Below are 20,711 nucleotides of genomic sequence, written 5' to 3'. Positions count from 1 at the left end.
GTATTCGTTTGGCAGTGAGGGCTTATTCACTATCGGATCATTGCTTAGACTCCTGCCAGCTTCAATAGCTGAACCCTCCTAGGCAAGCTCGACTTCCAACCGAAATTTGAGTTTTCTGTCACTCATCCATCGTCGCATGTTTATGATTAACACTCTGGCAAATGTTTCTGGAATTACGAACTGGACAGATCAGGGGGCGCGGACGGCCAAGGTCAACTAGGCCCTTGCTCCCCACTCAGCAGGCCCCTGGGAGGTCATATGGTCTGTGAGGTTGCATGATCTCCAAACTCTGAGAGATATTGGTCTGATATACGGTACAGTTCCCCGGCCTTTTCAAGCTAAGTTTGACGATGTCCCTCGGCTCTGCATTCTGTCCACTAAGTCGTCCATAGGCTCCGCCGCTCCGTCTCTCGGAACCAATGATCCTATTCGTCTTCTCTTCTTCTCCTCCTCCTCCTCCTTCACCTTCCCACCCGAGGTAATCGCTCGTGACTTGCCTATTCAGGCTAGCACCCCATCCCGGATCGCCCGGCTCAGCGTCGCATTCGGCCGGACCCACGGCCCCAGGCACTTCCCCGCCATGCTCTCGAGCAAAAGGTCCGCGACCATGCGCCCGAACACGACGCTGCCCCAGTCGTCGAGGTGCGTCTCGTCGTCCGCCTTCAGGTTGTAGGCGTGCGCGGCGTCGCGGCCGATCCGGTTCACGTAGGTCCGCGACGCGGCGTTCAGGTCCAGCAGCGTCGTCGCGCCAGTCGGGTCCCGGGCGGCGGCGGCGATGGTGGCGAGGCGCTCGTCGTGGAGAGTGTCTTTCACGTCGTGCGGGGCGTCGGCGGGGAAGCTGCGTCGGGTTAGGGGGGTGAGGAGGATGGGGGTGGGCGTGGTGCTGCTGGATGGTGCGGGCGAGGGTGGCGAGGTTGGTGGTGTATTGGGGGAGGGAGATGTTTTTGTCGGGTTTCTGGGGGGTATGGTCAGTTGGCCGTAGCCCATATCAATGCGAAGTCAGCTAAAGCCTACCTGGTCGTTATGCCCAAACTGCACCGTCACCCACACCTGGAACCCCTCGGCGTTCTTCTCGTCGATGAGCCGCGTGACGTTGGCCCAGTCGCCGCCCTGGACGAAGGACACCGTCGTCGCTCCGTTGTGGCCCTTATTCACACCCCAAGCCGGCGGCGCCCGCAGAAAGGACAGGAAGCCTTTGCCCCACCCTCCGCCGCCTGCCGACTGGACCGCCGTGGTGGAGTCGCCAGCCAGGATGAAGGCGGGCGGCTTGGGTGAGCAGGTGGGACAAGGGTTCGCGTACGCCGGGGTGACCAGGGGCAGTAGGAGAGCCGCGCGGGATATGGCGTTGATGTTCACCATGATGGTGATTTGGCTACGACAATCCGGACTTGAAGTCCCAATGATGATACTGCAGTTTTGAACCACATGGTGTCGCCAGATATGAAGCAAGTATATATAGCTACCGCGACGAACCACCGGAGGTATTTGTATACCGCTCTGTAATTCTTCCGGTTCTACATGTATCACGGCAGTAGGTGCTGACCTTGACTGGCCGGGGTTCGCGTTATTTGAACCCGAGCTGTGGAGAGAGCCATGATTACTCTAATTCCGGGCAACAACTCGGTCGCTGTCAAAAAGTTCCATGAATGATGAGATCTGGTCAAAGACTTCGCTGACTTGTAGGTCAATCTTGAACGGGTCGGGTAACATGATGTCTGACGACTGGCTGGTGCTTATGCCGACAGCTAAGCCCATCTTCGCTCCATTGCCAACCCCACAATATGTTTGGACTCCGGCTTGGACTACAACCGCTGGCATCTCCATGCCACTTAGCGTAACAGTATGAAGACGATGGAGTGGCACAACACCGAATGCAAGCGGCCGGACATCGTGGACTTTGGCAACGGCCGAAGCTGCCTCGCCTGTGGCTCCATCGAACCCCGCTCCATCTTACCGCCGATTCGCCAGCAGTCCGAGATCCGCATCTTACGCCTCCATCACGGCGCCTTTGATGATCCCATCGTCTGCGAGGTCGTGACCAAAGACTTGACCTTGCACCCGGAGTACGAAGCCGTGTCTTACACCTGGTCCGATGAGTCGGGTGACGCGACACGGTCCCGGACCATTCAGATTGGCGACAAGCCGTACCATGTGACCGTCAACTGCGAGAATGCCCTCCGGCGCTTGCGGCGCCAGTTCTCGTACCGCAAGTTGTGGATTGATGCCATATGCATTGACCAGGACAACGTGGAGGAACGCGGGCACCAAGTCCAGCTCATGCCGCGCATCTACTCGGGCGCGAAGGCGGTGCAAATCTACGTCGGGGAGCTCACGCCGCCGTCGCAGGTATTCCTGAATGGTCTGCTGAGACACTCCTACGATGATGATATCAGCAACGGCAACGACTATGAGTTCCATCAGGGCATGTTCGAGTTTGTTGCTCGGCGGTATTTCAGTCGCGCCTGGATCCTTCAGGTCAGTACGTCGGCGTCAGCAAGATCGTGGGCGAGGTACTGACTGCTCGATCCAATGAATAGGAGGTCGCTCTTGCCAGGCAAGCTACCGTTCTCTGCGGCAGCATTTCCGTCCCGTGGTCACTGGTCAAGTCAGGCGAGATAGCAAACCTGGTCCGGTCTGGGCTTTATGCCGTCTCCTCCAGGCAGTCAATTCCTCCATGTTTCGCTTTCGATCACTCCCTTTACTCCACGCCGGGCCAGGAATTGAAACTCTTGGACTTCGCCGCCCGCAACTGCATTGCCACAGATCCAAGAGACAAGATCTTTTCGTTACTCGGTGTCATACCCGGAGGGCGACTTGGCACCATCGAGGCCGACTACAGCTTGAGTGCCTCTCAATTATACGCGAAGACCGCACACTATCTCGCCTCGCAACACGGCTGGATGAGCGTTCTAGATAGAGCTGGGGTGGAAAACGCTTTCCTCACTGACATTCCGTCGTGGGCCCCCGACTGGACCCGCCCCCTACGGAAAGATCCAGTGATGCTGAAAGGCCTTCCTGTACAGCGCTTCGAGGACGGAGAGTGGGACGAGACCAGCAACACCCTGACCCTAAAGTTCCTCCGGCTTCCGACCTGGAAGGGGCGGGAATGGGAAGCTGGCCTTCTCATCCTCGAACCACATCTCGTGGACGGACCAAGGCATCTCGTCCTCCCCTCCGATTCTCCGAATTGGAACATGACGGAAGACCTTGCCAGAGACTTCGTTGCTGCTTGCGAAGATGCCACGGCAGAAATGGGCGGCTTGCCTGACCTAAGAGGGGGTGGGCCCGAAACCCACGGACTGCCGCAGGTCCCCGTCCACTCCGCCGGGCTGCGCTGTCGCCCGGCGGGAACGGACACATACACCCTGGAGGCGAGCAACAGCTCCGACACGCGGATGCTTTGGTCGCAGATACCCGTCTCGAGCGCCGTGCAAATGTTTACCCTCACGATCACCGAGATGCATTGCTACCAGGTGTTGGGTCTGTTCACCAACGAACCTACGGGCCAGTTGATCCCCAATGAGGAAAACATCAACAACACCATGGTGGATCTGCTGCATCGGATCCGCGCCCTTCGGCATCAAGAGCCCAAGGATGCCGAGCTCGAGGATCTCTGGATCAATGAGTACCGGGCTGACCGCTTGGTGAGGATCGAGACCTTGAAGCAGTCTTCGGTGCGCCTGAGCGAGACTATCAGCGAGCCGTATCCTAGCGGGAATGGGTTCAACTCGGTTCATCACCCGGAGTTCGTCCGGGTCAACGACGGGCTTTGGAGATTGCTGGTCCGGAACTACGTCCTGCAGGAGACGACTATCAAACTAGTATGAATGTAGCTTCAGGACTGCCTTTGCTACTTGATGCCTGTGATAGTGACGTTTCCAACCCCCCTTTTTCTCCTTTTTTCCCTTGTATTTTGACTGCTCGCATGATGGGGCTGCGCCGGGTGCACAACAAAGCCACTGAACCAGGCCGGAGAGCATTTAAGACAACAATGGAGATAAAACAAAGCAAACCAGACTGGTTTGCTGATTTGTAGCCGTAGACATATCTAGAGCACTATTACTCATAGTTAAGAGCTCCAAGGAAAGAAGTTGAACCCTCTAGGAACCCAAGAAACCAAATCTCCTCAGGGGTCCTTGAAGATGAGTTTCGCTGTTTGGATTTTGGGACGATGAGCCTTGTCTCATTAGTACCGGGTTTTCACAAAAAGAGTACATCCAGTAGCGACCAGGGGCATGCTAATGTGATTGACGTCCCAACAAAGAAAAGTCTCGTGCAGGCACGGCCATCATGTCATTTGTTACATACTGAAGAGCGTCATCTGGAACTGTCTAGGGGGTGCTGCCCATACCGATATCTGAGACATGGTGGCTTAATCTTCGGTCCTTCCACAAAGTTCTGTCCATTGTATGCACAGACCTATGGCGATAAGGCGAAGTCTTGGATTATAAAGTTGTTTGGGATTCTGGTAGATATCGTATTCGCTACCATAAGGTTTTGTTTGCCCGTGATTTCTATTATTTTACCCGAGTAACTTCATCGCTAAATACCAGATTATATACTTCTTTCTTTCTTTCTTTTTTTTCGATTCGTATTAAAGTTTCCCGATAAAAATAAAAAATTTATAAAGAATAAATTACTTTAAAAAAAAAAAAATTTAAAAATAAAATATTATATTCGATATTTTCGAAACTTTTAAAAATATTTTAATAATTATAATTTTTATAAATCGATTAAAACTTAATAATAATTAATATATTATCAATTATAAAATTCCTTCTCCGGTTTCAATCTTATTTTCAATCGCTATCTATAATAATTTAGTAAACTACGTTTAAAAAGCTATCCTCGTTTCCTTTATTAATTATTTAAATTAAGTTTTTTATTTAATATAACTATATATATTATTTACTATATTTATTTATTATAATAATAAAAGTTTCTAAAATTAATCGATATCGAATATACTATAAATTATTCGAGGAAATAAAGAACGATTAATACGAAATTTTAAGAATAAAATTTTTTAAAAAAAAAAGGTTTTAAAAAGATATAAAATATATTAAACGTAAAATTATAATAAAATTTATATTTAAATTAACTTTTTATAATATATATATTATTAATTATAAACTTTTTTTAAAAAAAATAATTAACGATAATAAAATTTTTTTTATTAAATAAATTAAACTATTTAATAAATTTCGAAACGAAATAAATAAAATTAAAAACTTAATTTAAACCTTTTTTTAACGATATTTAAAAAAAACCCTTAAATTTAGGCGTTAATTAAAAGGCTCGATAAAAAGGATAACGAGTAAATTAAGCCGGGGTTATATATATTAATACTTATTAAAACGTTAGAAAAAAAGAGAGGAAAAAAAAAGCGTTATATAAAACTAACTAGATCGTTTTAAGCCTTACCGATTAATAATATTAATATTAATATTTTATATATAAATATAAACTTTTAAACAAGTACAGTTTAGCCTCTTACTTAGGAGGACATACCAGATTACACACGTGGCATCCTCTACCATTACTATAAAAGCAACATGACGAAAGACCAGAGGCAAGCACACCATGTAATCGACCAAACCAATGCAAAGACAGGAGGATCGAATAAGCTGCTAGCTTGCGGTATACAGAGTGCCGGCTTCACAATATCTGCGCCAGGATGTTTCGAGAACCCTAGGACTCCTCCGCCTGTACCAGGTAGTCGGAATACAGGGGCAATACGATCAGTTACATATCAGAAACAAAACGATTTCTTGGATGGCTGTCGTATAACTAGCAAAAGTCTTGTCCGAAATCACAAGCCAGCCCCATTAAGGGTGGTGGGAGGCGACCCGAACCTGTGCCACAAGCACCGCCGGGGCCACTGCCTGTCATGTCTCTTCTATATCGACACTGAAAAGGGCGTATGGCAAGAAGGCAGAGTCCTCCAAGATCCCAAAGTAACCTCGCCAGAAAACTGGGCTGAGCAACCATTACTTGGCGGCAACGCCGTCTTCAAGACTGCCGCTCACCGTCCGAGGGCCTTCGATAAACCACGACGAGGCGCTATATCAAAAGTCCAAGGCCTTGCGGAAAAGTCTCCACCCCTAATTGGTACTGACTCGGTCCCTGATAAGTTCTGGTTCGTCTATTGTCCGCAATGCCAGCTCACCTACCTGGTTGGTAGCGAAGGTCATAAGGAAGCTTCCAATCACCCGGCCCACCTTGCTCAGTCAGAAACACAACAGCGCTACGTTACCGTCTTCATCGACGGAGAAAGTACAAAGATCGTCACCAAAGACGGCGAGGACGATAGATGGAACGGGCGGTTCTCCGCATACTACGGCCCCAACTCCCAGTTCAATGGCGGTGCCATCATGAGCGCATATAGCGACGAGTCGCACCTTTTGTACGTGGCACTGAGCAACACATTGGCGCACTTCGCGGACCAGGTACCCCAGCGGAGGCGGCGAGAAATTGAGGACTCCGCCGTCACCAACAGTCACCGGTTTCTGCGCGACTGCTCCGTGTTCCGGCTGCTCGTGCTCGTGGGGCCCGGGCTGCACAAGTTCATGCTGCTGATCGGGCCTACGTCGCGGGGGGTGGCGGAGACGGAGACGCTTCTGGCGGCGCAGGAGGTCAAGTGGCGGTGGAACGTGGCGAGGCAGACGACCAAGGACTCGATTGAATCCGAGGTGAGAAATCTGGCGGAGATGGGGATTTTGGTTGAGTGGTATGATTTTGAAGGAACACTATGCCCTTTGCCGTGAGTGCCTCGGGGATCGTCGTAGTTTAGCGGTGTTGTGAATGGTCATATGCCCTTGGAATGGGTCTAGACGCAGTTAATTGTGTTGGTTGAACAAAGTATCTAGGAAGGAGTGCCCGGTGGTCTGTAGGCAGTGAGGCGATGATGCAAGTTTCGATCCATAATCTGTTGTCCGCGCCTGTTTGCTTGGGTATATCGCACTTGCTTGCGCAAGTATATCATTCGATGTTTGCTAGAGAAGTACCTGCAGCATTTACTTCATCAGGACTTTTGACTTGAACGTCACTGCCGTACCCATAATCCTTCAGCCAATCGTCCCAAGACACTTGCTTGCGGCTCATCGAAAAGTGGTGGTGCCTTCCAGTTTCCAATGAATCCTACTTGCCCACATGCACGCCTTGCCAGACCCAAACGCCCCATTCTCTTCGATCTCAACTCACTTTCGCAAGTCTTCTCAGAACCATCCCCAACTTCATCGCGTCGTCAATTTGGCACACAAACAGCTCGGTCCCCGCTTTGCAGTTTCTAATTATTGCCATAGTGCCCATCAGCTGCTAACACTATCACATTACTTTCCTGACGATCCGACAAGATGGCCCGCGAGCCCAACCTCCATGATCTTGGCGAAGCTGAGAAGGGCGTTCGTGAACCTCCGCCCGTCTCTTTCAGCCATCGTCGCACAATGTCAGATACAGCAATCCTCATCAGTCCTGGCCACACTGAGAAGGACCACTACCCTGCATCTGTCAACGCTCGAATCCTGGAGAGGACTGAGCTGCGTATGTACCAAAAATCATCCTTGTCTGATTGCACATCCAACTCGATCGCACACTGACCTGTATATCGCCTATGACAGTCCAGAAGCTCGAGAGTCTAAGAAAGGAGCATCGCCAGTTTGTCGAAGACTGGTTAGTTAAGGTGCAGGCGTTCCTGCTCAAAGACCTTCCGCCCTCGTATTATTTCGATCAAGACGCCATTCTCGAGTTGAAGATCTGGCTCCTCGAGGACTTTGGTTCGTCGAGTCATCAAGGCGACGACTTTCGAACTCAGTTGATGACCAGACTCTCCGAAGCTCTCAAGCCGTCCGGCCAAATCCTCAAACCCAAATCCTGGCCCCAGTTTCTTTTGGCCATCCTGGTCCATACCATGGCGTTAGCTACGCTAACGTACGTGGTTTTCGTTGTGGGATTCATATCATGGAAATTCCATTGGTACGACAACATGATCCAAGCAGTGGGCTATTTGCCATTCTACATGTGGACTCTGTCACAGTGCAGAGATCGAACGAGTTGGATCTTCAGGGGCCTTCTCGCATGTGTCGTTGTCTACGCTGTGTTTATGTCCGTTCTGATCACACATGACCTCTGGGTGCATTTCCACGTCGGCAGTTTGTAGATACTTGAAGAACCACGTACCTAGCGATCTGGAAGTTTTGCAAGTTGCGGAGGACAGGGTAGAAGAAGCGTATCGGTATTATTTTCGAGGTTGGTGTTCAAAGGGGCGCATCGGTTGAACACCAACAAACAAAGGGCTTACAAACTGTATTGTCTTGAACTATAGATAAAGACCTATAATGAGAGAGAAATACACCTTTGTTCTCTACAAACGCATAGTGTCCATTATGTCGCTGGTGGTCAAACCTATATAAGCCACCGCCTGCACGTCTCCATCATGTCCTCTCGACTCCTCAGCATTCTCATCCACTTACCTCCACAGACCATACACACATCACCAGCCAGGAGCTCGGGTACAGAGTAAGTTGAAGCATTACATCTTCCATTTTCTTTTGAAGCATCCGTGAGAGAAGAAGCATCCGCGCTCCTCTCACCCAGTCAACCTCGAAAGAAGAAAAGAAACCCAAAAGGAATAGAAGATGGACCGCTATCAAGAGCTTACTTATCTGTGTGGTTGCAAGGAAGGGAGATTCATGAGCCGGGCGAACTACGAGCCTGCGGCCGCCCCCGACACCGTCTGCGACAAGTGCCGCAGGCCGGGCGACTTTGGCTTCCAGCAGTGGTCCTGGACGGCCGTCGCCCCCAAGCGAGGAGGACCCGGGGCCGGGCGTGAGTATGACGAGATGATGATGTTCCTGTCGGGACTGGTACCGCAACTCGACCAGATGGCCATCGCGGACATGGAAACCGTGGTCAACCGCACCGCGACCCAGCTGCGGATAGACGGGTTCCAGTTTTTTAACAAGTTCGGCCAGATTGACGCCGACGCGGTCTCCGAGCGCGCCAAGCGCGAGATCGTCCAGCTGGTCCGTTGCCAGATGAAGCAAATCCATCAGCAGCAGCAGCAGCAGGAGAAGCAGCAGCAACAGAAGCGGGAGAAGCAGCAACAGCAGCAACAGCAGAAGCAGGAGAAGCAGCAACAGGCGGGTGCTGTCGGCGTCGACGCCCGCCGCTCCAAGAACCGCCATGCGCCTCCTCGCCCCGTCGATCGTAAGCAGCCCAAGACCAATGTGTTCCCGGTAGGTGCTGATGGCTTCTTCTAATCAATGGTCTATGAGGGAGGAAAAGAAAGGTAAGTCAATAGAGGTAAGTCGGTGGGGATCTGGTAGAATCTTGATATTGGACAAAACCGTAACCGTAGCTGTAGCCATCTTGGCCGGAGGGAGTCTAATGCAAAAGGCTGGTACTATTGTAACAAATTGCGGTGCTCTTCTCGTGAACATTGTGCCTTCAATCCAGATATGCGATGACTAGTCGGTCCCTTATTAATATCGAGTCCGATGGAGTTCGCGCACGCCATTGTAATACGTGGAGTTGCTGTCGTTGCGCACGCTATGACCGCTGTAAGTTGTCCCCTGGTACAGCGGGGAATGGCCCAAGTCCCCTAAGCCCGCCCCACTGTCGACGGTTTTGGCTGATGGCGATTGACACTTGTACTCGAAATCGAATTCCAGCAGACGGGAGCTTATGTTGAAAAGGGGAAAAGTCTTTAGACAGCGAGAAAGGTGAGTTCGACACTAACAACAGTACGTTGGGGGTAAGGAGAAACCCCGAGTTCTCGTTCTGGGCTGCCTCAAGCAGCTATAGTCCTTTGTTTGCTACGGGTTTTGGGGATGCAAGCCAAGGGTGGGTTGAGGGCCTGCAAACTTCTGGGCACTGAATGTGTTTTCCTCTTTTTCACTGCGGCTCTGCGGTCGGTCGAGTCCAGATGACCAGCCTGGAGTCATTGCGAGTTATCGCCATGCATTGGGATTTTCGCCGATGTGACGCTGCTTCGTCATACGCCAAATGTTTGCCTTTGTCTCTGGTCGTTGGTTCGTGGTGGGTGCGAATGTTTGCCTTTATTTGCAGTCTGCGCGACAAGGAACAGCCCACTCAGTTGATAGTTGGGATTTCGGGGGGCACCTCCGCCTCCCCATGACCTGCATATCCTCCAGGGCACTAGTACCCAGGGCGCTTTGTTGCAGAAGCCGGCTGTGGATCCGAACCCCTGCCCAGTGCGTGGCCACCACACCATCTTTCAACCTCACCAACGAGCAGACTTCGTGAGGATGGTCCTATAAGCGCGATGCCTTTGGATATGGTTTCGCGAAAATGGGCAAACACGGTGCCTACTTTGTCAGTAAAGACCAGGATGACCCTGTAGACGGTTAGCATTGCCCCAAAGAGACCTGCAATATCCAACCCACGGGTGACCCGTTTTCCCAAGTTTGCGCTTGCCGCAACCGTGTCGTATGCAACGAAAACACCACTCTTTGTCTTCAAGTAGTGTAGAACTGTACTGGGGGAGGCATAAATTGCGGATGCTTTCCTGCTAGCTAGAACCTCAATTCTCAGTATCATCGTCCATCATTCGACTTGAGTGCTATCTAGTCATGTTGACTGTAGAAGAGTCTTCGCGACTACGTGCCATTGCTCAGGGGTCAGCTCCGGATCATCATGCAGTACGCCCATCTCTCGAATCAGATAATGCATGCATCTCTGGCTTCCCTTATGGGTGTGCAGACACTTGATGCATGTTTGCTCCTCGAGAAGAGTCAGCTGCACCGACTGGCAGCCTGCTATTAGTCTTCGACCTCTGAATACCCCTGAACCTGACCAAACCCGCTGTTGTTTGCGACTTCAGTCGATTCTAGTCAACAAATCTGGAGCACGTCTTCTTTGTTCGTATACACTCATATCGTAACATTTCTTTCCTATCCTACACTTCGACCAATACCAAGACGTTTCGCCGTGGATGGACCACTACAACTACGGGGGCACTGTTGGGGGCCAGCAAACATATCCTTTGTCCTCGACATCTCGTGATAGCTCTGCTATGGATACAGTGGCAATGCCATCCTCCAACGAGTTCTCAACAGTAACGTACAAACATTTCCTTTGTTTGCATCGTGGGCAGGATGGCTCCCAGGTTGGGCTTTATAACCCTCACCATGACTCGAAGTCATGGCTGGAGAGATGCTTCATTGCGATCTGGCTCACGCACATACGCATACACACACGACCAGCAAAGCAACTCCCATCATCCCATTACACCGTGTACGAGTGCCTCATCCCTCGTCACGTATTGTCAACATCTTGCTGTTGACAGGCCCCTTCACAAGCTCCTACGACAGTAGTTGAGCTGGGCCCTCCTTCCTGCCCACACACATACACCAGCTACAGGAGTTGAGTCGAATCAGCCCTCCTCCTGCTCAGTCACGGCGTCTCCTACCATCGAGACGCCCATTGCACACTACACACAGGGGTTGAGCTCAAATCAACGCTCCCCCTGATTCCCGGCATACTGTTGCTCGAAGAAAGTCAGCCCTACGTGCAAAGCAACACAATAGCACGCCCGTACCTGGTCAGTCCCCTTTTTCCACTGGACTCCCAGCAACTGCTGTGAAGAAAACAGTCATCACTGCAAGGACTGTTTGTTACTTGCTCGACTTGACTCTTGGTCTGTTCTTTGATCGTTGGTCACTCGTTGTCACCGACTTCTAGATATCGAGCATTTAAACCGCAGTAGTTTGTCCCGGACCGGTCTCGACTTCTCCGTAGAGCCAACAGCGTTTTATCAAGAAAGAAGAAGTAGACGAATACGTCCTAGGCACGCTTTCTTGTATCTAAGCAGGCGGAACAAGTATCTCTTCAGCTATAGACACGGAAAACACAGGAGAAGGCTCTATAGCGAAAGAAATGACGGATACACAGAACCAAAATCAACGCCAGGCCTCTTCGGGAGGCGGGGGTGTTGTAATCTTGTATCTCAAATACTGCAAATGCGGCAAACCCATTCAAACCAGTCGAAGACCAATTTGCGGAAATTGTTGGGAAGCACTCCAGAAAGAGGCTAAAGCCACAGTCCGGTGAAGAGGACCAGGCTAACCCTGTATAGAACAGCAGGCTACATGAAACAATTATAGTTATTGCAATACCAAGCAATTCTACCCCTAATATATACTGATGCGTGCAGTCGAATGTCGAGCAAAAGCGTCTCGAATATACGCTTGAAGATGTCGGCCGAATCCCCATTCCCATACATTAATATTACTCATGCAGTGATCAAACACCTGGGTTGTTCTATGACACTGCCCAATGATTTGGTATGCCCCGTTCCCTTTCTCCATACAAGGCCTCAGGACAAACTCGCAACTTCCACCCCTGATTGAGCCCACCAAGTCCCCGGGAAGAGGTTGCATATCCGTTTGTTCCATGATACCAATAGACCCACTTGGACAGCTGAAGATAAATCTATCTCGAGCAGTTCTCGCCACAGAGCGCCATAGCTCTGTGATCGCTGTCTGGGCAGCTTTGATGTTGATGGACCCAGAGACACCGAATTGGTACTTAGGTAGGGATCCTGCGGCCGCATGCATATGATCTTGTCGAAAAGGAAAGGGGAGCTTTTCATCCAAAACAAATTGGTGCCAAGGGGCTGCATTGCCCTCCCTCCTCCCCTCCATTGCAAAGTTGAATCTGAGAAGCAGCTCTTTGATGAGGGAATAGGGATCGGAGTCCGATAACAACCGCTCTTCGATCTGGAGTCCACGAAGCCAGGCATCAGCCGAGGTCAAGTGCTCGTGAAGGAGATTTAGGGCATCGTCTTCTTTGACGCTGTAAGCCCCGTCGGGCCCAATTGCGCCAACGGTATCGAATTGTATCCAATCAACTTCCAATGTATAGTCTTCAGTAACATTGAAGTAGTCCGCATCTATTCGGTCCTCCTTCCGCGCAAGACAGCGAGATGGTCTATGCTTCCAGTCGGGCAGCCAAGATGGAAGTCCGAGCGCACTGCCAGATCTGAATTGGATGACATCCATACAACAACATTCTTCTAGAATGAACTTTCCAAACTCGCGCATAACCTGCTGAGGTGGCTTGCTGTAGTCGGGATGTAGATGGGAGGGTAAGGGGTCGCCCATGACCAGTCCCAACAACGCGTAAACCAGATCTCTTGGGTCAGTTGCGCGAAACAAGTTGGCTGTCTGTTCAAGGTATTGAAACAGCTGCGGCACTGTGTCTGTCAAGCCTTCCGTCACATCCCAGTCATGATTCATCCATATGTCCAGCATTATGTATAGCGGGTCATATGCGCTTACAAGGACCAAGCCCAGGTGTTCCGGAGGCAAGCGCTGCCAGAACGAGGACGCCTTTGCCAGGTGATATGATGGCAACTCCAGGCCTCCACACAAGAACGCAGGCGTGGCCTCGGGCTTCTCGAATACTGGCCATTCCCTCAAAGCAATTTCTTGCACGACCCATATACGTTCGAACCATTGATGTTGCCTGAGAAACTCGACGAAGGTCCGCTGTTTTCGCCAAATCTCGTTATAGCCATGGCGTTTGATCAACTCACCCGCATTTTTATCTTCGCATGCCACAGATAACTCTCTGACGAAATCGAATCCCTCTTGCACCCTGGTCTCTGACCACGGCAGGCATTCCCCCAGCCAGATCAAAACGTTCGAGGCGCTCTTGTAGATATCTCCCATCTTCTGAACTTCGCGGCTACGCTCGGCCAAATCCGCTTGGTTGATGCACAGACTGTCGATCCAGAGTCTCCGTGGTCTGTCTGCTCTCCGTAGACGCTTCAGGCCATCGAAGAGGTTCGTGGTCACTGGGTACGGTTTGTTGTCCAAGAGGACAGGCTTCGTGATGGAGGCCTCGCCCCAACAATAAGACAACGCCTCGTAGTCCCTGGTGGTCTCAATGTCGATGTGCTCAAGCACACATTTGATCGGGTCTTCATATTCTCCAGGAAGCAGATTGATGATACGGATCTCGGTCAGATTACCTTCCAAGGGGCGATGAGGCGAGATGCCCTTGAAGCGCTCCATGGCCAGTGGAAGAGGGTAGTTTGAATTCAACCTTCTATTGTCGCTCCTCGGTATCCTCAATGAAATCACGATAGAGTCAACATGTAAAGGAGAAGTCGGAACGGAAGAGAGGTAGATCCCAGAGCTCCCAGATCATCTCGGGCGCCATCACCGTTGATCGGCCCGCACCCGCCCAGTTTGTGTGGGACGAGACGATGCAGTTGGGGCTCCCTGCAGCACAAGGCAATCCAGCATCGCAACGTGATTCGACAGCGAGGTGCCTTGTCATGCACGACTTAGCCCCCTCGAGGCGTTCAATCAGAGAATAGCCAATCGAACCGGCCACGCGGCAGCACCGCCAGCTCAGAGGTGCGACCAAGTAGAAAAAAGCCCCAGGCGACGCAGGCGCTAATGCCAAACGAGTTGTTGCCTTGCTTCGAGTGCGACGCCCTTTCCCCCGTAAATGGAATCGGTGTGTAGGCAATATGGGAATCAATATTGGCAGTAACGAGGAGATATTAATTTGAATTTGAAATAATATTCTTGATTAATTCAATTTACATCATGTTCTGGTCATTGCCGAAATTAACTCGGACGCATTCGTTAGTGGGTATCGTTACAGCCTACGCCTTCGCAGCGTTCTTCCTCTCAATATAAACCTCCAAGCCCTCCTGCACCACGAAGAAGGTCGCCTTCGCCTTCAACTCCCGGTTCGGGTACATGAGTTCGAACTTGAAGTCGCGCATCAGCCGCGGGATGACCTTGTTGATCTCCAGCAGCGCCAGGTTCCGGCCGATGCAGACATGGCTGCCACCGCCAAACTGTAAGAGAAGATGTTAGCATGCCGGTCGCAAATGACGCAGTGGCGTATTCGGAGGATGTGATGGCGAAGGGACTTACCTGGAACATGTACCGCTCCATCGTCTTGGCCTCCTCCTCGTCCTCGAGCCAGCGCTCCGGTCGGAAGACGTCGGCGTCCTGCCCGAAGATGTCGCGGTCGCGGTGCAGGACCCAGCCGTTGAGGGCGACGGTGGTGCCACCGCGGAAGAATTGGCCCTCGATCTCGACGCCCTCAGGCGGCACCACGCGCGTGATGTTGAGCCCGACCGCGGGCCGCACGCGCATCGCCTCCTTGAGGCACGCCTGGAAGTAGGGCAAATTCTGGGCCTCGAGCCACTCGACGTTGCCATCGGCCGAGATGGCACCCGAGCGTACGGCCTCCTCCACTTCGGACACGAGGGCGGCGTGCACGCGCGGGGAGGAGAGGACCTGGTGGAAGAAGGATTGCATCGTGGAAGCGGTCGAGTCGGATCCGGCGAAGCTGTGTTCGGGCGATTGTCAGCCAAGGAGTCGGATGGAATGAGTGGGTTGTACTTACATGGCGCCGTGAGCCACGGCAAACACGTCGCCTTCTGAGAAGTTGCTGCCTTGCTTCAGGTGACCCTTGATCAGACTGGCCATCAAATCCCGACGGCCCTCGCCGCCCATCATACCCACATCCTCATCCGAGTCACCGCCTCCCAGGCGGCTCTTCTCGCTGCTGCCGGCGCCAAACGGCATCCGCTTGGCCATCTCGTCCTTGGCGATGCGGGTGATGAGGGCGTTGCTGGGGTCGAAGGCGGGAACCCACTTCCACAGCGGGTTGCGCCGCAGCAGGTAGTCGAACTCGGGGACCTGCCCCACGATGCCGTTGTACCGCTGCATCTCGTCAATGGTCCGGATGGCGTTCTCGACGTCGAGCCCGGCGTTCAGGAAGCCGAAGGAGCGGGAGAAGGCCACCTCGCCCAGCACGTCGAAGGCGAAGTAGTGCAGCCAGGCGCCGAGGTCGACCTTCCCCTTGGTGTTGTTGATGCCGCCGGGGGTCATGATGCCCGAGTCTGCGGTGCAAAACTCGCCGAGGCGGGATGCAAGCAGGTCGATGGTGTCGTCGATGAAGGGGCTGAGCTGGCGCATGGCGGCCATGGAGTAGGGCACGTTGGCGACCTTCTTCTTCTGGGCGTGGACATTCTCGCGGATCTCGGTGAAGATGTCGGGGTTCTCGGGTGGCGGGAAGACGGTGTAGAAGTCGGTCTTGTAGAAGTGCTTGCCCGCGCTAAGGACCGCCCTCGCCGCTCGGGGGCTCGAGAGCGACACCTCGTTGGGCGCGATGCGCACGACGGGGCCGTACCGCCGGTGCAGCGCGATGTGGTCCCATTGCGTGTTGCACGAGACCGTCGACCACACCTTCCACAGCCGACTGCACGATGCCAGTAGGGGACCTGGGTAGGACCGAAGAGGAGAGCCGTATCGTGCCCAGAAGAGGCGGGCTAGTACAAAGCCAACGAGGAGCAACGGCCAGTTGGCGCGGATGATGGGTGTGAGCGAGGAGGCGAGAACCCGGATCGGAGATACCACTTCTGCTTCAGGCATCTTGAAGGTATGGATGATTTATGTGTTGACAGAGTATGAGATGGATTGATATATATGATGAGCACCAGGTCCCTTGTGGTTGAAAAATACTCGTTATGTGATATCTACACCACGTAGACAGAGAAGAGTAAACCGAGAGGCGACCCTGTTGAAGGGAAGGTGCTTGTGTTCGTGAGGAGGAAGGGAGAGGTCAATATGTAGCCACGATGTGTATGCTAAGGAACAGTCATAGAGAGTGAAACTACGCCGTGTGCAACCAGCCCGGATGCCATGGAACTTCTATACTCACCTCCATATCGTGGCTGCCGCAACATCAGTTACACACAAACCCCAGCGGCAGGCCAATCGGTCCACCAGTCTTGGCCAAGAGAGTTGATAACCCCTTAGTCAGAGTTAGGAAACACTGTGGAAAGCCATACCCTTGACTAGCTGGAGGATTTAAGATACCACGCGATGTATCTCCAGCCCACACAACAGAGAGGGGGACCACTCGAGCCACTTCACCTACAACCTCCCATACCCACCATCAACGGGACTAGTCTCTCCCGGCCTGGACTCGCTGAGCTGCCGTATCCAGTAGCCGTTTCGTGAGCGACCGTACGTGCTTGCTGTTTGCTTTTTCCTGCCCGAGTTCAATGAAACTCAAAAAAAGACGACAACCGCGGGATGGCGGATGATAACTCGGAATAAGCCATACGTTATCCCTGGCCTCGGTACGACGTCGAGGCAAGCGAGTTCCAATAGACCATCTTCTGGAAGCCAATTATCGGCTCGCCAATGCATGACGTCCTGCGTTATCTCCAGTGGTCTTGTGCTCCAATACTCAGCCCACTCGCTTGCAGCTTGGCACCTTATTTAATTCCCCCCGACCCCCTGTGCGGTCTGCAGCAGGTGGGACAGGAATTACACCACCCCCTGCTTGACTCAGGCATTATTCACCCGTAAGGAAGACCTGTCGCAGCCAATCGAGAAACTGCCGTTCGTTTCGGCGGGCGTCGGAAAGGGTTGCCGACAAGCGACTGGGAAGAAAGAGGGCGACCTGAGGTAATTAGGAGGGCATGCCTAGATACTAGCTCGAACCAGATTGCGGGGAGTCGCACCGCTACGGGGCCTGTGTGGCTGCTGGAAATCCACTTTCCTCCACTAAAATGTTGGGGAAGTTACGCTTATTGCTATCCTGAGGCTGACTGTGTCGTCAGTCACGTTGATCACGCTGGACGTGGTCGGACATAGAAGAATGACCCGTGGATCTATCTACTACCTTTGTGTCCATTAGAGTGACCATTGAACTAAGATAGTTGTGGGCTCGAGACGATAGAGTTGACGATGATAATATCGCCCAATTCCGACCCATTGCCCTCACCCACGCTCTATCGCCGACGTGTGCATGGTAGAACGTGTAGTCTTGCTACTTGGTCTGTCTCATAACGGGAAAAACAAGAGCATAGCCTCAGAAGGTCGTACCAGTACATATGGCATATATCCCGTCCAGCATCATAAAGTCGTTCGATTCCCGAAAACACCTAGGTACGGAATTCTGCCATACATACGGACTTCCAAGACCCAATAGCCACCTGCACCCAACGTGTCCCGTTCAATAGCACATACCGTAGCAAATCCTCCTTCCATCACGATCACGGACTTACAGCCTACCAAGGCTACCACCTCCTGAAATGCCGAGAGAAAAGTATGGGGATGGATCTTGGGGAAAAAGAAGTATACCTCCATACTTAGTCTAAATCCGAGCCAGAAATCCGCTCTCGCTCCGAACGCAAATCCACCGTGGAAACAACCGACGATCGCCCACGAGCCAAAAAACCCACCTTGGCCGTGACTTTCAACACTTTCTCACGCACCGGGATCGACACGGCTGCAGTGCCCTTGCTCCATTGGATATGGATGAGCGTAGCACTCATTGCCAGCACAGCGCCCGAGCACACTCGACCATTGCCAATTGGCGATTGCCCATTGGAGAAGCCGCATCCTGCTAGCCTGGAGTGTTTGTTCCATCTGGTTATTTGTAACTCACTCATCAGGGCGCTCTGGCAACAAATCGTGTTTATTCTGAGTAAATCGGAGCTCATTAGGCTGGTGGATTAGTTGTAGCTCGTAGTATATCATCTATGTTGTAATATAATGTATTGTGACGTTAAATAACCCCCCAGGATACTGCCCAGGAGCAATATTCTCTGGTCATCAGCTGGCCCTTGAGGGATTAGCACATAGCCTGGCCACTTTTAACCGCTAGGTTAATCTACGGAGTAAAAGATGGACGTTTAACTTGACCGCCCCTCCGACTCCAGAGTGGTTATGTTTCGGGCATGGATGTTTAAGTCTATGAAATGGGGCACGAATACGTTACATAGACTCCAGGGACTCCGTTTGGAAGTTTGATTAATAATGCAACGTCTCGTGTCTGGTGCATTTGATCCCACAACGAGAGCACACAACAGTAGTATACATACAGGAATTGACACACGAGCCGTCGCATAGGAATGCATCATCAGGGTTGGGAAAATCAGAGATTATGGGGACCTCGCCATAGCCAAGGACGGCATACAACAAACTGGTATCATACTACATACAAAAACAACTTTTCCCAAGAACTTCGCCTGGACTCCTGTTCGTGCTCGATGCGTTCCTTCGTTTCCGGGTACCGTTTCGCCTATTCCCACTTCTTGGGCTCCATGCCATCAGGCGCCTGCGTCTGGTAGTTCTTCTCCTTGGCGTCGGCCCAGCTGGTGGAGAGCGCCGTGCCGTTGCTCTCGACGAAGCTCTTCATCATGGCACGCTGGCTGTCGGGGTCGGCGCCGTTGTAGATCTTCTGGAAGAAGGCGTTGGGGTCGTTCTTCGACTCATCCTCCTCCTCGTCTGCCTCGGCTGCAATCAGATCCCAGTTCTTGGGGCCGGACTTGGAGGAAGTAGGATAGGAAGGAGCGGCTGCGGACTTGGCCGTTGCTGAGCCGGAGGCCACGGGCTTCGGGAGCTGGGCGGCCGGCTTTGCCGGGGCTGGCGTAGTTGTCTTGGCCGGAGCGCTCTCCGTGGCTGGTTTGGCAGCGGGAAGGGGCTGCACCGCAGGGGCAGGAGCTGGCTCCGCCTTCTTGGTGGTTGCGGCGGGAGGCGTTTTCGACGGGGTGGGGTACTTGACCACAGTGACCTTGCGGCCGGGGCTACCGGCTGGAGTCTTCTCCATGGCATTCAGGGCTTGGATGCGCCAGGTGTATGCTTGGTTCTGGAGGCTCTTGTCCTTAGAATTGCCACCGCCACCCATTGCTGCTGCCATCCCCTCTTCGGTCGACACCTTGTTCTCATCGGCGACCTCTTTCGCGGTGACGACGTAGTCGCCGTTCTCGTCGACCTTGTTCTGTTGGCCGTCGTCCTCGGTGGCTCGGGCGCCCTTGAGGAGGTTCGCGGTCCAAGTGGCACACACGTCTGCATCGGCGAAGCGGCCCAGTCTGTAGAGAGTGATTGCGCGTCGCAGCTGGGCCTCGGTCATGAGGGGACGGGTTGCTCGGTTGAAGGCCAGCGAGAGGGCCTTCTCGGCATCGTAGAGGGCGAGGTCGAACTCTTGAGTGCGTAAGTACGCCTTGGATCGCTCGAGGAGCCACAGAGGTGCCTCGCGCTCCTTCAGTGCTTGCGTGATCTTGTTAATGCCCTCGGCGTATATGCCGTGCTTCACCAACTCGATGCCATCACTGGCAAGCTTGCTAGACATGTTGGCGGGGTTGTGTGGGTGTGGGTTTGCTTGAGTGACTGGCTGAGGAAAGTATGCGAGGCAGTGATTATGACTGGCTTGGTATAAGAATCGGTGGTGTGCAGAATGCAGTACCAACTCGAGAATTAAATGGTTGCAATACGGAGGAGTTCTGCAATCGGAGATGCTCTCTCACACATGAGTACCGTTCTGGCAGGCAACGAGCGGGGCTGCCTGGAAGTGGGCTGGAGCTTGATAGAATAGATCCGGTCCTTCTAGATGGAATGCAAGAAACAAACTTTTGCATAGGGAAGGCGGTGTGCCAATTAATTGCACCGCCTTCTCCTTTAGGCTTGAGGTACTCAACAGTGCCTTTCATTCCCCGTCTTCGAAACCATCAACACTGTTTGAATTGAAATCCATTGAAGCATAAGCACGCGAAATGAACCAGCAAACATATGGATTTGAGGCGTATTAATTATTAGCTACTGTGCGTGGCAATAATGGTCAATCTCTTGGTTGGAAAAAGATAATTGAAAACCAGATTGCATCATCGTTACCTACCCTCCCTGACATCCTCATCATCATCC

The 20,711-nt window shown here is 52.2% G+C and overlaps 8 protein-coding genes across 8 annotated transcripts; 4 read left to right on the top strand and 4 right to left on the bottom strand.

Annotated features, from left to right (window-relative positions):
* Nucleotides 1-501: 501 nt before the first annotated feature.
* On the bottom strand, nt 502-1,359 carry PG985_013713 (uncharacterized protein; the record flags this gene model as incomplete). Its single annotated transcript, XM_066833479.1, has 2 exons — nt 502-838; nt 1,049-1,359. 2 exons carry the CDS (start codon nt 1,357-1,359, stop codon nt 502-504), a joined length of 648 nt encoding a protein of 215 aa, XP_066678219.1.
* A 483-nt stretch (nt 1,360-1,842) lies between these two features.
* On the top strand, nt 1,843-3,827 carry PG985_013712 (uncharacterized protein; the record flags this gene model as incomplete). The annotated part of the gene is made up of 2 exons (XM_066833478.1): nt 1,843-2,475; nt 2,538-3,827. 2 exons carry the CDS (start codon nt 1,843-1,845, stop codon nt 3,825-3,827), a joined length of 1,923 nt encoding a protein of 640 aa, XP_066678218.1.
* Nucleotides 3,828-5,555: 1,728 nt separating this feature from the next.
* On the top strand, nt 5,556-6,685 carry PG985_013711 (uncharacterized protein; the record flags this gene model as incomplete). Its single annotated transcript, XM_066833477.1, has 2 exons — nt 5,556-6,449; nt 6,500-6,685. 2 exons carry the CDS (start codon nt 5,556-5,558, stop codon nt 6,683-6,685), a joined length of 1,080 nt encoding a protein of 359 aa, XP_066678217.1.
* A 670-nt stretch (nt 6,686-7,355) lies between these two features.
* On the top strand, nt 7,356-8,158 carry PG985_013710 (uncharacterized protein; the record flags this gene model as incomplete). The annotated part of the gene is made up of 2 exons (XM_066833476.1): nt 7,356-7,542; nt 7,620-8,158. 2 exons carry the CDS (start codon nt 7,356-7,358, stop codon nt 8,156-8,158), a joined length of 726 nt encoding a protein of 241 aa, XP_066678216.1.
* Nucleotides 8,159-8,636: 478 nt separating this feature from the next.
* On the top strand, nt 8,637-9,260 carry PG985_013709 (uncharacterized protein; the record flags this gene model as incomplete). The annotated part of the gene is made up of 1 exon (XM_066833475.1): nt 8,637-9,260. The coding sequence occupies one exon, from the start codon at nt 8,637-8,639 to the stop codon at nt 9,258-9,260; it is 624 nt and encodes a 207-aa protein (XP_066678215.1).
* A 2,892-nt stretch (nt 9,261-12,152) lies between these two features.
* PG985_013708 (uncharacterized protein) lies at nt 12,153-14,039 on the bottom strand (the record flags this gene model as incomplete). The annotated part of the gene is made up of 1 exon (XM_066833474.1): nt 12,153-14,039. The coding sequence occupies one exon, from the start codon at nt 14,037-14,039 to the stop codon at nt 12,153-12,155; it is 1,887 nt and encodes a 628-aa protein (XP_066678214.1).
* Nucleotides 14,040-14,641: 602 nt separating this feature from the next.
* PG985_013707 (uncharacterized protein) lies at nt 14,642-16,427 on the bottom strand (the record flags this gene model as incomplete). The annotated part of the gene is made up of 3 exons (XM_066833473.1): nt 14,642-14,839; nt 14,919-15,339; nt 15,397-16,427. 3 exons carry the CDS (start codon nt 16,425-16,427, stop codon nt 14,642-14,644), a joined length of 1,650 nt encoding a protein of 549 aa, XP_066678213.1.
* A 2,665-nt stretch (nt 16,428-19,092) lies between these two features.
* PG985_013706 (SGS-domain-containing protein) lies at nt 19,093-20,142 on the bottom strand (the record flags this gene model as incomplete). Its single annotated transcript, XM_066833472.1, has 1 exon — nt 19,093-20,142. The coding sequence occupies one exon, from the start codon at nt 20,140-20,142 to the stop codon at nt 19,093-19,095; it is 1,050 nt and encodes a 349-aa protein (XP_066678212.1).
* Between the last annotated feature and the right edge of the window lie 569 nt (nt 20,143-20,711).

Source organism: Apiospora marii (assembly GCF_038362585.1).
Source record: "Apiospora marii strain CBS 49790 chromosome Unknown utg000011l_segment0_segment0, whole genome shotgun sequence".
Taxonomy (NCBI): Eukaryota; Fungi; Ascomycota; class Sordariomycetes; order Amphisphaeriales; family Apiosporaceae; genus Apiospora; species Apiospora marii.
Note: the sequence above shows the minus strand (reverse complement) of the source record. Positions and strands in the feature narration are given on the sequence as shown.